Below are 17,267 nucleotides of genomic sequence, written 5' to 3'. Positions count from 1 at the left end.
TGTAAGGCTGAACTAAAAACATCGTGCTGAGTTAAAAATGTTGTTAAACAGCAGTATGGAGGAAGTAAGAATTGTTCGCAGATGACAATCATGCACTTCTACCTAACTGAAAACACACACACCTACATGTACACAAACAAACATGAAATAAAAGTGACTTCACTCCTACACTGCCAGTCTCCTTTTTGGACATCTCAACTCATGAATTTCACTCATAAGATTCTTTGTAAGTCTATTTTACAATCCCAGATTTACAGGTTTGATGTCAAAACCTGTCTGAGACACGAGATGGATGAGGGAAGCGTAGCGTGCTGCGCTTTGCTCTGTTTTTCACACAGCACCAGCTTAATTAGTGGAGCCAAACAAACTGAGTCTCAGTCCTAACATAACTCTATTTCTGGACAAGAGCTCAGACACTCTAGTTACATACTCAAGAGCCCCTGGAATAGCACTTAAGTTACCGTGGGAGACATACAAAAGACACCAAATATCTTCCACTAAAATTTAAGTACACACAGTTAATTTTGAAATACAGCATCTTTCCTTGGAAAATCTTTAACATCTAAAGAACACTTTTGACAGTTACCGTTGTTTGTCCCAAAAATATAATTTCCAAAGGTGCCTCCTAAATCCCCATTCAAAGAAAATGATAGTGAAAAAAGGAATCGAGCTGCAACAAATAAATCCAGTCTTCTGTTACACTGTCACAACTCTCTCTGCCTCTCATCCTTTCTCGTCTATCTCTCTATCTGTGTGCTGCAGGAGCGGCAGCAGCTGCTGCTGGAAGAGGGAGGGAGTTGGAGGGGAGGGAGGGAGGGAGAAAATCAAATACCTTCTTTTCATTCTTGTCGTCCATAGGTATGCGTGCCGTACCCGGGATCCCTTCTCCTAATAAAAAGCCGAGCCTTGTCATCAGTTCCTGAGTGGCAGGGGAGGAGGAGCTTGGCTGTTTCTCCACTTGCAGCTCTAAAGACGAGGAAGAGAGAGAGAGAGAGGGAGAGGGAGTTAGGGGGCAGATTCCCTCTCTCCACTGGATGGCCCACACAGGGCTGATCTGCCTGCCCTGCCCTCAGCGGCTCTGCTCTGAAATGTTATGCTGCACTCTCCAGCTGCTGATGTGGTGCAGACCAGGAGAGTTGGGGGAGAGAGAGAGAGAGAGAGCAAGGGAGTAGGAGAGTGAGAGGGAGATCGGTGGGGGCAATGGCATGTGTGTGTGTGCGTGTGTGTGTGTATGCTTGTGTGTTCTAAAAGAGTTTGAATGCATGTGAATGTCAAGCATTGTGATGAAAGCAGAGATCTTGTGTGAATGTGTGTGTGTGTGTGTGTGTGTGTGTGTGTGTGTGTGTGTGTGTGTGTGTGTGTGTGTGTGTGTGTGTCTGTGTCTGTGCGTGTGTGTGTGTTCTGCAACATGCCTTGAGTGCCAATTTCAGGGCTACTGGTTGTTTACAGCTCTCACTCATAGAGCCTCTGAATATCAATGAGTGGACATGGGATTTCTTCAACGCAGCTTAAACTGTTTGTAGTCTTCACTTTTAAAGGCTTAATACTTGTTTACAGTGAAATGTTGAAGCACCATCAGCAAGGCAGAGACCATTAGCAATGTTTTTCTGTTTAGATGTATTAAAGCCCTTGTGAAAAGACGGTTCTTTGGATCTATACAAGAAGCAGGTAGACTAAATGTAGAGAGAGAGAAAGAGAGAGAGAGAGAGAGAGGGGGGCAGATGTCCAAGTTACAGAAGCTTATTATACAGTTCTCTTTCAGCACCTCTCTCCTTCATTTTCCCCTTTACCCTCTTTCTTCCACAGTTATTAATAATATTGGCCGTCACAATGTACTGCCCTCATGAAAACACTCAACACCAACACACATTTACGTTCAAACATGGGTCCATTTTTCTGTAAGAGAACGGACTATACAGATCCTGTCTTTTTTATATATATTTTATAATGTGCTATGTACCTTAATTGGTTAATTCTTTTACTTAACAAGTCAGAATATTCACACATTTGGTTGATAGTACAGCATGCAGAGGATAAATTTATAGCAAGGACAAACAAAAGATGTATCTCTATCCCTTTATCTTCTTCTCCATTACAAAATACACACTGATTTCCCACAACCGTTTTCACTTCACACATACTGACATTAAAGGAGCAATATGTAACACTGACACCTGGTATTTGAAATTGGTACTGCAGCCCAAATTCAAAACCAGAGAGCTTTCTCCTCCAACCCCTCCTCCTTAATGTGCATGCAGGTTGATTATTTAAGGCATAAATGTGGGTGCTACCTCTGGTCAAAGTAAGAAAAAGTAAAACAACAACACAAATGAATGAAAGTGTAAGTCAAAAGTCAGGTGAAGTTAGTTTGCAAAGGGAAATTGTCCAACAATAACAGCAGTGAGAACACTACAAAAATTAAGTGTTTGCTTTACTTTATTCAGCCTCTCACTTTGTAACAAGATCTGCTTTTTGAACTAGAGCATTTATTTTCCAGATTCATCTGAGGCTTGTTCTGAGCATCTGCCTGCATGGAGTGCAAGCCAAAATCACATACATGCAGACAAGATCTTTAACGAGAAAGATGTTGCAAATGAAACACTGCTGCTGTTGAGTCAGAGGGAAAGTGCAGCCCATGCAGAAGCTCTGCAGCACAGAAGCTTAGTATGTCTTGTTTTAGAAAGAGAGCGCAAACACAACTTCTATAGCCAAATAATGTTGTAACTCATTCAGACTCAAGTTCAGGGATACTAATATAAAGAGCCTAGGATTTAAAAAAAAAAAAAAAAAAAAAAAAAAAGCAATTGCTGGCTGTCTTATCCTTGAGAAGTGGATGAATTTTAGACCGAGATACTCTGCATGCCTAATCAGCTAGATAACACAAGTGGTGAGAATTAATTCGTCACTAATTTAAGAACACCAAAGGTTCTTGGATTGCCCTGAAAACTTGTGCTGGACATGACTGAAATGCAAACAGCTGGTCAACTATAAGTAATGGTAGCAACTCTGAAAGGAAGAAAAAAAGACATGCCAACCGTTTCTCAAAGGCTTCTGTGCAAGACAAAATAAACTATTATTGCTTGGCACATGTTAGTCATGTGCTGAGCCTTCAGCCAAGATCAAAATGTGTTAGACAAGATACTTGTGCTGGAGGTCAAGCCAGACAAGAATGTATCTTTAAGTTAAAACTGAGCAGAACATTTATGTAAGCTCTCTGACACTTCTGCCCACTGGGTTGCTTGGTTACTGATGTAAGTATATGTATTATGGTTGCACTGACTTCAGGCGGGTAACAACCCTTCAAATTTGAGAAACTGAAATATTGTTCAGGACTGAAAGGAAACATGGCAATTGTGACGTAGGCCTAAAGGTTTCATGTTGAATATATTGAAGTTCTTGCATATGTACTACCTGATGATGCAAACCTAATGCACATTGGCTGCTTTATTTGCATTTTATATATCGATTGCAGTTACCGTACACCAAAACTAAAAATAAATCCTTTATAAGGAATGTCAGCAGGCTCATGTGAAATGTTTGAAAGGAGCCCTTTAAGGCCCCTGTTGCAAAGATACAACAATTATTACATTATTGTTGACAGATTCAGGGCCACTGGAAAACAGCACACACCTTTTAAGTTTATGGATGGAGATACTATCACATAAAAGGAAATCACATGCATTCATCATTTTCGACCCTCTGCAACATCCACAACTCCAAATAAGCATGAACAATTGCATTCATCAAAAATGATTTTTGTTGGCAATTAAGGTGTTATAAACATAGAAATACCTGGGTTTTTACTTGAAGAAAATGTGTCTTTTAGTTCCCATATCAAGTGTCTAACAAAAAAGATGAAATTTGATTCCTTCTACAGAAACGAAAGCAGATTTTATTTTATTGCTAGGAAGAAACTCATTCTAGTAACATTTGTACGAGTGATTTACTATGGTGATATTCTGTACCCATGCTTCCTCATCCTTACTTGTGTGGGATTTTTTAGACTCACCTTAAAGTAGAGCATTTAGCTGGCTTTGAAGATTTTTTAAACATGAATAAAGGATCAATTGACCACTTTAAGCACATGTTTCTCTGCGTATCGCCTCTCAGTTGTTGATTCATGAAATATTTGTTTATTGTCGTTCTTTTGTTCTCTGTCTGAAACTTATATGCTGCTGTCTTGGCCAGGACTCGCTTGAAAAAGAGATATTGTATCTCAACATGAATATTCTCCTGGTAAAATAAAGGTGAGATAAAAAAAAAAATAAAAAAAATGTAATAGCTCAATGTTATGTTTTCTAGAATAGCTTTGCTTTTACTGGAATTTCTATCATGAAGTTTTGTGGTCCTGAAGATGCTTGTAGATATTCATTGTAAAAGACTAAATTCTATTCAAGAAACCAAAGAGCTACTACAATCTAAATCGCTCTTGGGGGTCATGATGAGCTGGCACAGCAGTATAAGTAAGATTTGTGTTCAAATTGAACATTACATTGTTCATTTCAGCTGTGTGATTAAATCTATGCTGAGTGACAGCTGTGGGTCAATAGTAATTTGAAGTGAACAACAACAAATTGCATGCTTCAACTTATATTTGATGGCTACAGATAGTGTGAATCTGTCCCAGGTCTTTAAAAGTGCACCTCACACATTTATGGCTATCGTACTTAAGCAGACAGTGACAGGCTCTTTTTTTACTCAGTGTGGTTCTGTCAAGGGCATGAAGTGGCTTTTGACCTAAATTTACAAACATTATGGAATAGTAAACAACAATAACTATCTAGAATCAGACCACATTCACACGATCAGACTGTTTCTTTTTAGCTCTTCATACCCTAAATCTATAGAAAGAAATAAGAGCAGAAGTATAAAAAACAGTAAAGAACAGGTGCCTCATTGTTGAAACCTTTAGGTCATAAAGATCTGTGCAGGACCGATTCATCACCTACTCCTCACAACCACTTAAACCCAACTGTCCCTGAGGACCAATCAGTAGGCCTGAAACTGTGCTGGGGCTGTGATAGACCTCGAGTCATCCAGCATACACACATCACAACAGACAGAAAGGCACGTGTGGGATTCACAAGGCTCTTGTAAGCCAAAAAAACAAGGCTCATGGGCCACATGATAACACCATCTTCAGTCTGCGCTCTCTCTGCAAATCAATACACGGCAGCAAGAACAAAAATTCTACCCAATACTGCACACCCTGCTAGTCACAAAATCTTCACATTGCAACCTTATTGTAGGTAGCAATCAGCGTTCATTTATTTACTAACAAAAACACCAGCCATACAGCACATAGGGATCTCTCTTTAACAGTTAAATTAATAGAATGGCTGGCCTTGCCTTGACAACAACTTCTGAATGGATTGGCACTGTGTGACTCATTTGCATCATGTTTATACACACATGACACAACAGGGATTCATACGGCACAGCTAAATTGTTTACTCTGAGTCAAGGGTCTCATTCTTTCTTTTACGAATGTCATAATCACCTATTCATCACACCTTACCATTCAATTGCTTGTTGATAGTAATGTTAGCATAATAACTCGGTAACAGTAAACATAGCATGGGGAGAGAATTCAAAGTAGATCCTGCTCATGTTAAGTAAATCATGGGATAGCTGTTTATTGTTTTACCTTTATTTCCATTGCAAGAAGCTGCTCAGAACAATCCAAGTCATCTGTTGCTAGTTAAGTGTCTTGCTTAAGGGCACTTCAGCTGTGGTATTAAAGGAGGGACACATGCTGCTCTTTAACTTTCCTGCCAGATTTCTCTAACTTGGCTGTGGATCAAATCACCAACCTTTCAGTAAGGAGTTCTTTTATTTGACCTTTCAGCCACAGCAGCAGCAGTACCCTGATCTGAGCACATCTGAAGCTTTACTGAGCAGCCACTGCTGTCAATGTAACATTACTGCTATCACATTTAACACTGCTGCCAATGTAAATGATATTGTAGTTGTTTGTCTGACATTGTCACTGATGACAACATACTATAGGTTCTTCTGGACACTTGTGGAAGTAAGAGAGTCTTTAACAGTTAGCTATAGTAGTCATTTTCTCCCCAAGGACTTTTTATTCAGCATGGTCAGTGTTGAACCTTCATCACAGCTCTACAGACTTTACTGCAGAATGTATTCATTACACTATGGTGTGTGTCTCTCATTCAGTGGAAATCTGAGCTCAAGGCCAAATAAAGGCAGTGCTGGATTTTTCTTTCTATACAAAGAGAAGAGAATGCCAACTAGACCCAGATTAAAAGGCCAAGTGTACTTTTAACAACTGGCACTTCAGCCTAATAAACCATATACCCTGACTATAACCAGGCTCATCTTCAAAACAGTTCTTCAGTCTAAGAAGCAGAAACACAACAATGAAACCTTAATCATTCTCGAGCCAAGTGCTACATTTTGAGCATCTCAATACAGCACTGCAAGTGTTCTACCTGTATCCCAAGATAACCTGACCATGGTGCCATGAATGTAAGACAGACCTGCAGGATCATAAAGAATGCTTTGTTTCATGTTAATGCTTATTGGTCCTTTTACATGCAGCTCAGCAGGTTAGTCCCATTTACACACTGCAGTGTGAAATACTTTATTCTGATTGGCCAATTACGCGCATAGCAACGGTCTGCTAACAGTGGATAAATCACTGTTGTTAAGGAGAACAAACCATTACTAGGATTACCACACGGTTGCTTGGGACGCAGCTATTATCACAAACTCTAGAGGACTTACTATATCACTCTGCAGAAAGATGACATCAGTCTTTTAACAGTGGGAACAGAAAAGAAGACGATAACAAGGAAGAAAAAGGTTAAAAGACTGAAGAGGAATATAGCAAACTGAAGATGGCATGAAGATAGTTTAGCTCATTTGAAGGAGGCTACATAGTTACCTGTTGCTATGGGCAGAAATCTAACAGAAGATTTAAATGGACTCTTTGTTAAGTGGGAGAAATAATTGATTTTAAAATCAATAAAACAATTTTAAAATCAATTTTTGTTATTGATTAATTACTGATTTTCTAAGTTTCTGTGTAATAAACAGGCTGATGTAAAGAAAGCGGGTTGCTACTGCAGAGAAACCCCTACAGGGTGAGCAAGACCTTCACATGATCTATCTATCTTTACATTATCTGTTACATATGAATACATATAAAAATACACTGTATCCATGTACTGTTGAGAAGTGGTGTGTGATAACTGTACAGAATGGGCAGTACAGAAAGAAGATCATTAAGACAGTTTCACCATTACATGGATGCTTAAAACAGGAGTTTATTACTCAAATAAATTATTTTTGTAATTCTGAAATTTAAAAGGTAACTATGCCCTAGAACAATGCCTGAAACCTCTCATGGATTTAAAAAATAAAATGCAAAATGTGAAGGAGCTTGGATTCAAGGAGGCATATGGCATTTTCATACATGCACAAGACTCCTCCAAGAAGTCTGAGAGAGACGACGAGTGAACAAAGCTGGTTATATTCAGGAATAATATGCCATCTACCATCAAGTGTTCTCAACAGCATTGCTCTCATAGCACTAGATTAAAACAGTTTATCAACTGATCCCCGCAAAACTTGTTCTTTAAACCTTAGGCAATACAGCAAACCTCACGAATCAGTTCCTGATTTCACAATGGAAGGGAAAGTACTTGTGATGTGGAAGGGGGTATAATAAAACTGTTGCAGGAAAGGGAAACAGAATCTTAGGCTATACACCTAGTATTTGAATATATCTGGATAGAAGACAGTTAAAGTATAAAGTAAATCTAGCTTGCGCTACAGACAGTACGTTATTGGGACCACTTTTCATTCTTCCAGTAACCCTACAGCATATGGAGACAAAAAAGGTTATCTGCTGCCTTTGGAGGTTTATGAGCAGGTGTGAAATAGTAGCCGTGCTGTGCAGTGATATTGTAAAAGAATGAAGACGGAAGAAGGAGGAGCAGAAGAAGGATGGAGAGAAGGTGGGGGGACACTATGAACAGACTGGCTCCAGAGAGCTGTCTTTGCTCTCTCCCTGCCGAGAAAACAATCCAGCCGGTGCTCATTAGCAGCTGGAGTTTCATTACCACAACAGTGAAGCCTGTTTAATGAACCCTCGATGAGAACATGCATCCTGCTCCCCTGTTTAAGTCGAGAGGTACGAGGTGACGTGCCCCCCGAAGCACTTTAAGTGCTCTTATTGCACATTCCAATGTGGGAACCACAAATATCCTCACTCCGAGCACAGATAAGTGTCCAATGAGACTTTGCAGCGTACAAAGGTAAACTGTTGAAAACCTATTCCTTTAAAATGACATCTGGCTGTTTTGATTGTTGATGTTACTGTTGGCACAGTACAACATTAATGATTTGACTAAACGAACTAAAGCTTCTTTAGGACAGATTAAAACACTTTTGCATCAAACAAAGAAAAATAAAGACTGCATGAGAAAATGTATCCAATAGAAACCAGACAGAATCACAGCTTCAATACAGCCAAAAAATAAATCATAGTCTATTTATCACTGCTGTAGCAAAGTCACCCCTTTCCCTTATGGTGAATGAAGGGTGCCTTTGTACCATCGAGCAGGTTACAATGGGTCTTGATTATACAATAGGCCTGGAGTCTTTATGAATGGTACAAAAATCACAGCCAGTTGGTAATACTGCTGTTTGCATTTCTGACAGACTGCATTGAACTACACATGAAGCGCAATCTTCTGAGTCTTCCTGTCTGACTTTGTCAATACAATATACCAAATAAATTAAACTATTCTCTACTGTTTTAGCTGTGTGCAAATTCAAATGTGAGTAAAATGTGTCAAAAGTGACATCATGGTTTTAAAAAATGTGTAGTCATATTTCTGACATGCAGCTTCCTGCCACCTGTGCTGTCAGATGTTGCATCATATTACTTCTCCTTGATGACATGTTTTTCCAATCTGGAGTTAATGTGTGCACTGTGTGATATCATTGCTATGTAAATTTTTTAACTGTTATTTCTTCAAATTAAAGTCAAATTAAAGTGTGCCATGAAACAAAACTGTAGCACAAATGGTAACATGGTCACTGAAAGGTGTTAACAAATGAGTGGTAATTAGTCTAACTACTTAGTAACAGCAGAGAAGTGAAAGCCATACTACACCATAGTTTCAGCATTGACAAGATAATCAGTACATGATGAAACAGGTGGTAAGAGCTTGGCCCCTTGCCCGGGAGTTGTAACATGGGGGGGTTATGAGAGAGCGACATAATTGTGCGAGAGGACGGGACCTGAGGTTCAGTCTTGAATGACAGGGACAGAGGTCTGTGACCACAGCTGAAACAATTTCGACAGGCGGACTTTTGGCCGCCTGTTGCAAAGGCGCTCATGCATGCAAACACACACATATACATAAACAAACATAGATGTACTTGTGGACACAGATGAAATAAGAGTACACATTGCATTGACACACGTGCATAAGAAACCCTATCCTTCCTCAAAGACGTGCAATGTGAGAGGAAACCTCTGCAGGTCAAACGCATGTTTCCTTTCTTAGCCTACAGCCCATCTTGAATGTCCACAACAGGGATCAGTGGTGGATGAAAGTGCAAAAAACAAAACTAATACAAACAAACCTCCACATGCAAGCTCAAATCGTATCTGTGGATTATCATAATGAAACACAAAAAAATGATCCTGCGTAGTTTTTATATTAAAAAAAAGGCTTTACCAATAAAAGACAAACCATGTGTGCACTGCTTAAAATACAACAAGAAGCCTCACTTTGCACAGTGAGTGACTATTTGATGCATGTTTTTTTGGAGTTCAAGAAAAGTCATCCTTCAGCACAACACCCAACAAAAACCCTCTTTACAACTCCTCAGACCTCACTTTATTCAGAGCCTGAAGGTCACACAGTTCTCATGCTGCAACATTTTCCGTCTCCGATTCTTCTGTCACTGTATCAACATTCCTCACCGATGCTGACCTTGTTACAAAAGCTGCAATGTCGAACAACCATCTTGTCCCGTATCAGCAGTTCACAAAAGAAGACGCATTGTTTACCCTCTTTGAAGCAGAAGATAACAGAGGCGGAAAGATGCTTTCTTTGTTGACAAAAGAGCACTGGATATGTCCTTGTCACACTGCCATGTAACGCACATTCATGCAAATTAACCCAGTTACAAATAGAACTCTTATTCTACATGTGTTCATTTGTCCATGTGGGAGAGAAAAAGAGGCATGGCATGAGTGTCTGTACTCTCAGCTGTGCATGGGGCCTCATCATGCTATACAGCTGGGCAATTACAATTAGCAATCATTAGTCTAGAATTTATATAGCACCTAATTGAACATAATAAGTTGAGTGAGTTAGCTCATTCCTGGAATTTCTCAGCAGTAAACTTTTTACCTGCTAAATCTAGCTGTAAGAGAAAGGAGGTACAAAGATGCTTCAAACTTATTCTCTAGCTTGAAGAAAACATGTACACGGCTGAAATGACACATGTCAGCAGTTGTGTGCCTCTAAACACAGATGGTTTATTACTTCAGTTCTGTGGGAGTCATCATGTCAATGTTTAAGATCATGCACAAGTTACCAAGAAAAGCTGCAAAATAAACTAACATTTCTAAAATGCCTGAAGCTCTTCAAGGAGAGAGTGACTTTGAACTCTTTAGTATGAGACTAATGAAGTTGGATAGTTGGATATTTTTTAGTGGTAGCTAAGATATTCTTTGTAGGCTTGATCAGCAGATCAGTCTCATACTTCTGAGACAGCGAGGCTGTTTATATCCCCTGAAGAGTAATTTTAGCCTGGAAAAAAAACTAGAGAAGAGGCTGCTGAGTACAAAAGGTTAAAGCAAAGACAACAACAGTCCTTGTACACAAGTTTCTCTGTTTACATCACCTAAACTACCTGAAACATGATTTAGTTTTTCTTTTATATTAGGGAGGAAGAGCTACAGAAAGACTCAGTGAATTCATATGTTAATGTTTGTATTTTCAACTTGCTTTTAGGTGATCTTTAAAACAATGGGCTTAATTCATGCAACATCTTCATAAGTAACTGCAGAATTCTTCACATCTGTGTTCTTAAATTGATGAATGCCATGTCCTCGCAAGCTGAAAACTCACATCGGTTGTTCCTAATTAGTATTGAGAGATGCCACTTTAATGCCTGTGTAAGGGCATGAGCCTGCAGGGCTGTGTAACACGGGATAGAAAAGCAAAGTAGTGAGACGTTGGGACTGCCCAAATAAAAATCTTAATCAAATGATTTCACACCAAGAAACAGTTTAAAGTGAATGAAGTGCCGCCAAAGTGAACCCCTAACAGGCTGATTTAATTGTAGGATATTTAGTAGCGTCAGATGTGTATTCAAAATATACACTACAAACAGATATATGGATGACATCACTCGTCTAGACAGCGCTGTCACCAGAAACAAAATACATCACGCTGTAATCAGAAAAGGACGCGGAGCAGATGAAGTGAAATAGTTTTAAAAAGTTAGGGGAGGGGGTAACCGAAAACAGAGAGATGTTGACCATACTTGTGTTCCATGACTTAACAACAACTCTGCTTATCGAGATACATTTCTCTTAAAGGAAATCCTAACCAGTTTCCTCATCACTTGTTGAATTAAATAGCGAATACAATTAGTTTTCTCACAGTGCCAGCACACCAGCTGTCATGAGATAACATTTATCTGGCGTCTGCAATCTGCCGGTAGCCCGCTCTGAGCCGAGGCAGCGCTGTGTGCCAGCTGAATGTCAGACACACCCTCGTGGATTGGTATGTAACAGTCAACAGTGACTGTGCTGCGCTACTACTGTCTGCGTATGTGAGCCATGTCCAGTCAGAGGGCACTACTTTCTGTGTTGTCTTTTGCTAAAGATATCATCCTACAACTCCACTTAAGCCTATGGCAGGAATTTGAGCCTGCACTGCTCTGCTGGAAACCAAAACAGACCACTTAGTGGAACATTACCCCAACACAAACAAACACACAACGCCCAACACAGCAGAGAATAGTTAGCAATAACACTAAAAGCACACCTCCTGGAAATGTGGAAACACAAAAAACACTCATAACATGTCCAATTACTGGGACATTTAAGGTTTTGTCTTCATTACATTTACATGAAACAAATCCTGAGCTTTGGGCAGACAATGTCTCCAACTGGCTCCTCTGTAATCCAAACAAACACTTTAAAATAAACATGGCACTGTTGTGTGTTTGTACAAGAGGTTACTCGAAGGAACACTGCTGAAATGACCTCATTCTAGCATGGATCATTCATGCAGGAACTCATGTTATCCTTAGGTTACACAGACCTTTTCCTGACCGCATGGACAAAACCTACATCACGCTATGAAGAGTGATCACAGTATGAATAAGAAGTTGTGAATTCAAGCAGACAACTTTTATGTTTCGCATTCTTTCGCCTGTTTTTTTTTTAGGTTACTCCGAAAACATCAGCATTTAACCAGACGAGTGAATGTAAAGCAAAACTCACCATTGTGGGAGGACTCCTTGTTATCAGCCACCTTCCTCAGCGCTGACACGATGGCATCGGAGGGAACGCGAGGACTCTCAACATATTTAGGCTTCCTGACTGGACCTGCTAGCACGAATCGAAGATGCAGGGAGAGAGAGAGAGAGAGAGAGAGAGAGAGAGAGAGAGAGAGAGAGTGAGAGAGAGTAAGAGAGAGAGAGAGAGAGAGAGAGAGAAAATAAATGCAAAAGAGGAGAAAAAGTGGAGAAACAGAGAGAGAGAGAGAGAGTTCTTGCTGGATTAACGTGTTCCAGATGGGACTAGAGATGAGAGGCGCTGGTGTCTTAGTTGGACAGGCTTGGCTGCACTCTGTAGCTCACATAAACCCACTGGCACACACAAACACACACTCTCTCAGGCAACTCTCTGCGCTGATAGCAGCTCCGTTCTGTCTGACAACCCAGAATATTGTCTGCATGGCTGGAGACTCCCAGTAAAACGTAGCTCACCGGCTCTGGGAATGTAAACTGGAGGAAGCAGGAAACAATGACAATTAGCCCCTTTTTGAACTTCAGAAATGAGTGTTAAACCCTCCAAATAAACATACGGCTACATGAAGTCCAGGCGTCCTTGTGCAAGTCAGATGATGAATCTGGGACAGCGGTAGAGTCCTCTGAGGACCGCCTTTATGCCTTTAGTAAGAAGTCGAGGTTAGCTGGCTGCTCTGTTCCTTCTGCTCACCCTGTGACAGAATTAGAAAATCCCACAGCGACGAGCAGAATGCTTGCTCACTGCACTGAACTTTATCACATACTCAGCCTTCTATGGTGCAACATTTCTTTTCCCCTGTTGTCTCCACCATTCTATAAAACTGTGTCTTATCTGCCTTAAGTAGTACAAGCAAAAAGTTTCATTGAGTGGTAGCAAAAGCCTACTAATCTTCCCCTAGAGTGGCAATATCATTGTTTATATCTGCAGGAGATCCAGCAAAGCCACTAGACTAAATATTAAGCCCTGGGACAAACATCTCCCATGAAACTTTGCTGTGCACATTTTGAATTCTCTTCTTCAATCCCACATTTGCTTGTGTAATAAAGAAATAAATCCCAGAGTCAGAAACAATAGAAAAAATGAAACTGCAGGAAATGGCATAAAAACAGGATGTCACTGTATAATTTAGGTCCATAAATCCACAGAGAATGGCAACAACATGCCTCCTGTTCCACCATTCCTACAAGCATATCCAAAATGACCTACTGTAACCCAGTCCAGACCTCCTCCTCCTTCAGACCCCTGTTATCAGATGCCTGTATGTGTAACCCCAGTCATAACATAAAGATTAGATGGGGGAGCGGAGATAGCCATTTCCTATTACCACATTTGATAACTAGTCACTCCCACCCCAAGAGAGGAAAAAATCCCTTAATCAGATTGAGCATTTTGTTTTGCAACCACAGCTGTTATATCTTGGTTACGGATACAAATAGTGGAGGTTATGGAGGGGGTACAGGGGGGAGTTTGAGCAGCAGCTATGCTAGAGGAAATGATCTGGAAATGTCATTGCAACAAACCTAAGCCAGCTTGACGCACAGTGCCATCTATGGATATGCAAGCTGAAATGCATTGTGAGGAACATTGCTTTTGATACCTGCAGACATCTTCTGTATCTGTAATTAGACAGTTTTCCTGTATGCTAGCAATCATTATTTATATGCAAGTAAAGAACTCCAAGTAAAAATCCCAAAGTCATATGTAGCTGTCAGTCAGAGGAGCAGGGAACCAGAAGACTTTGTGAAAAAAAAGTTTACAGCTAATGATGATGCAAACAATCTCATCTCATGTGAGATTTGTATGTATTGATAAGATATCAACCAGAAGGGAGGTGATTCAGAGAAGCCTCTACAAAAGCTGAAGTCTGCATTCAGCTGTGGATGGTCAGGCAGAACCTATTAACCAGGAGTCACGCGGCACCAATTAAAGCAGAACTACAGAGACAGAGAGGGCTCTGTGGGATACACACTTAGTTCAGGTAGTGCACCACCAAATATGTTCCATTAGAGTGTATTCATCTAAACACAACGGGGGGGGGGGGGGGGGGGGGGGGGGCTAAAGTAATTTAAACCGTATGCTGAAGTTCAGATTCGGTTTACACAGAGGGCCAAGAGGAACACAGGATCCACACATAAAATAGAAAACATGAGGCAAGCTATCAAGGGTAATTTTGGGCCACATCTGAGGGCTGATAATACAGGCAAAGAGTCCTTCTGCAAGACTCTGATGTCAGTGTCAGGACATGACAGACGAAGCCATGCAGGGGTTTCTTTGCCATTCAAAATCTCATCTCAAGATTTAACAGGGTGTCATTACCGCCATGGCCTTCAAGATGGAAGCACTGAGGAACGAGCAATTGCAGTTTATAACAGGCATGAAAAGGTCGCAGAGATGAAAGTGGCTGACATGTGACCCTTGAAGGACGATGTTAGAGAGAGAGAGAGAGAGAGAGTGAAGAAATGTGCTCTCACTTTCATCACACTTTGAAGGCAGTATCCTGAATGTAAATACATTCACAAGAATGATCATTTGTAAACAATTAGCAATTAAGCAAAGCAATTAAATATGTGCAAAATTATCACCAAGTTTGATGTGAGGAGTGAATGTCGGGCTATTCCACAAAAAAATCAACATAGTATCAAAGACATCTCAAAATGTTATGTCACAGCCACACACTAACCAATTAAAATGCATTAAGTCCCACTATCATGGACAAACCCCATGCAGAGAGGACAATGAGAAATATCTCAATCTGGTGTGATACAAAAACAGGCAAGAGCTCATGAAAGCAAAGCAAAGCTGAAGGGTTGATTCATAGAGCTGTTTGTTTTGAAAAAAGAAAGAAAGAAAAATATCAAGATGATAAAGAGTAGAAGGCTCCTACAAATCATGCTGAATTTATTTGCAACATTCAGCACTTCATCCTTCATTTATTATATCAGTTTTAGTTTACGTTTGCTTTATTTTTGTATCTTTTGCTATGTTAAAATGAGGTAAACTATTAAATCTGCTGATATGTGTGATGAGAGTCAAATAGTTTAGAAGACGTAAAAAATGCCATATCAAGTTTCAGTTTACTAATTTGCGGATTACCTTCTCCCTTACTTCATGTTATTCAAGCAGAAAACACCAGTGTCTGACTCATTATGTAGCTTTAACATGTGTTAATGTGTATCAAAGAAAATACTACACATTTATAGATAAGGTCAGAAAGCAAACAAACTGAAGGCAGAGGAAGAGATTGTTTGAAAAAAACAGACCAAAAAAGTCTCTCTGGGGTAAAGTAGCCAGGCAAGCTGCTCACAGATATTCACAGCGAGCTTCAGGAATCCATGACCAGCGAGCCATCAATCAGCAGGCACATACACACATACATACACACATACACACACACACCCAAACAGAAGAATACCTAGAACCAAAAACTTACAGCGTTTTTCAAAGCTAGAGAAAGAGAGGATTGTTCATGGTTGAGTAGTGATCAAGGAGATTTCCCAGCATTCTTCATGATGGACTCTGACTTCTTCACATTTAAACTTTTCAATAAGACAGTGTGTCTGCTTTGTGCAGCAAAGAGTCTGAAAGCAGTCTCACAACAGCCCCCATTATGATCCAAAATGCCCTTCTTCAACTCAAAAGGGAAAAGTAAAATATTCTGGCAAAAAAAAAAAAAAAATTGCAGCATGTCAATACTCAGTAATTCTTGATTTCCAATGGGCATTATGTTCGGGTGCAGACCCCCATGTCCCTGGATCCTTAAAACATTGTAACCAAACAATGAAACCTGTGACATCACAGGCTGCTAGGAAGCTAGTTCTAAAGACCTGTACTGATTCCATCTCAATATAATACATACTTAGTTTCTGTATATGACACAATCTAATTCAGTGTGAATCACAAGTTTCATCTTCATAAGAAATATCCACTATCTGGACAACGATACAATCAATGATGACACACAAAGTCTGCCATGATGTAATGTGAATTAAGTTAATTTAAGGGCCTGTGACGGATGTGAAACAGTGTAAAAAAAGTTTAAACATAATCAGGGCAGTGTGGGAACATTGACTGACCCTTACCTTATGCCTTGTCATGGGAATTTCAACAAAAGACGCATATATTTTGCAGATAATATGGACACACATTTATGATTTACATCAGTGTTGCTTGATTGCTGATCTTTTCATCAATGCACTGATGTAGATGGATAGTTGTTGTTTTTTTGAGAAAACATATGTCACATATGGTGAATTTCAGAAGTACAGCAGTACTGAGAGTCATTCTGTTGTTTAAACCTCAACAGCCACTAAACCTGCCTAAACCTACTAATATTAAGCTTTGTGTAACGGTTGTGATATGCCTGACCTGAATCAAACGGGATGGAATTCTCTCTGAGTGGACAGGTACCAGAGCAAATAAAATATGAGCTCGCAGATTCCTTTGGTTCCAGGGCTGAGTGTTATCTATTGAACATCTTGCAGCATTAGATATTCTTGGTCTTGAAATATCTGCCCCAAGTGTTCTGTTTCTTCTCCATTATGGATGCAAACTAGCTGAGACAGTTATACAGGCATGGTGCTTTGTGAACTTAAAATACAAATGCTAATTTATGATTCATTCCCTATTCACAGCCTGACATATCATTATTTCTCTCTCTTCTACCACCAGGAGAGACTTGTAATCTTTGTGAAACACTATGTTTAATACTCTCTTCTAATTTCACGCATGC

The 17,267-nt window shown here is 39.9% G+C and overlaps 1 protein-coding gene across 2 annotated transcripts in view; it reads right to left on the bottom strand.

Annotated features, from left to right (window-relative positions):
• Positions 1-17,267, bottom strand: part of tanc1b (tetratricopeptide repeat, ankyrin repeat and coiled-coil containing 1b) — a 99,611-nt gene that overhangs the window by 42,679 nt on the left and 39,665 nt on the right. For both annotated transcript variants that reach the window (XM_061054350.1, XM_061054351.1), the window contains exons 4-5: positions 12,509-12,613; positions 833-966 (exon numbers count right to left, since the gene is read on the bottom strand). In XM_061054350.1, coding sequence (XP_060910333.1) covers positions 833-966; positions 12,509-12,613 — 239 coding nt within the window. The remainder of the gene's footprint in view (positions 1-832; positions 967-12,508; positions 12,614-17,267) is intronic.

This window comes from Labrus mixtus, chromosome 13, assembly GCF_963584025.1.
Source record: "Labrus mixtus chromosome 13, fLabMix1.1, whole genome shotgun sequence".
NCBI lineage: Eukaryota > Metazoa > Chordata > Actinopteri > Labriformes > Labridae > Labrus > Labrus mixtus.
Note: the sequence above shows the minus strand (reverse complement) of the source record. Positions and strands in the feature narration are given on the sequence as shown.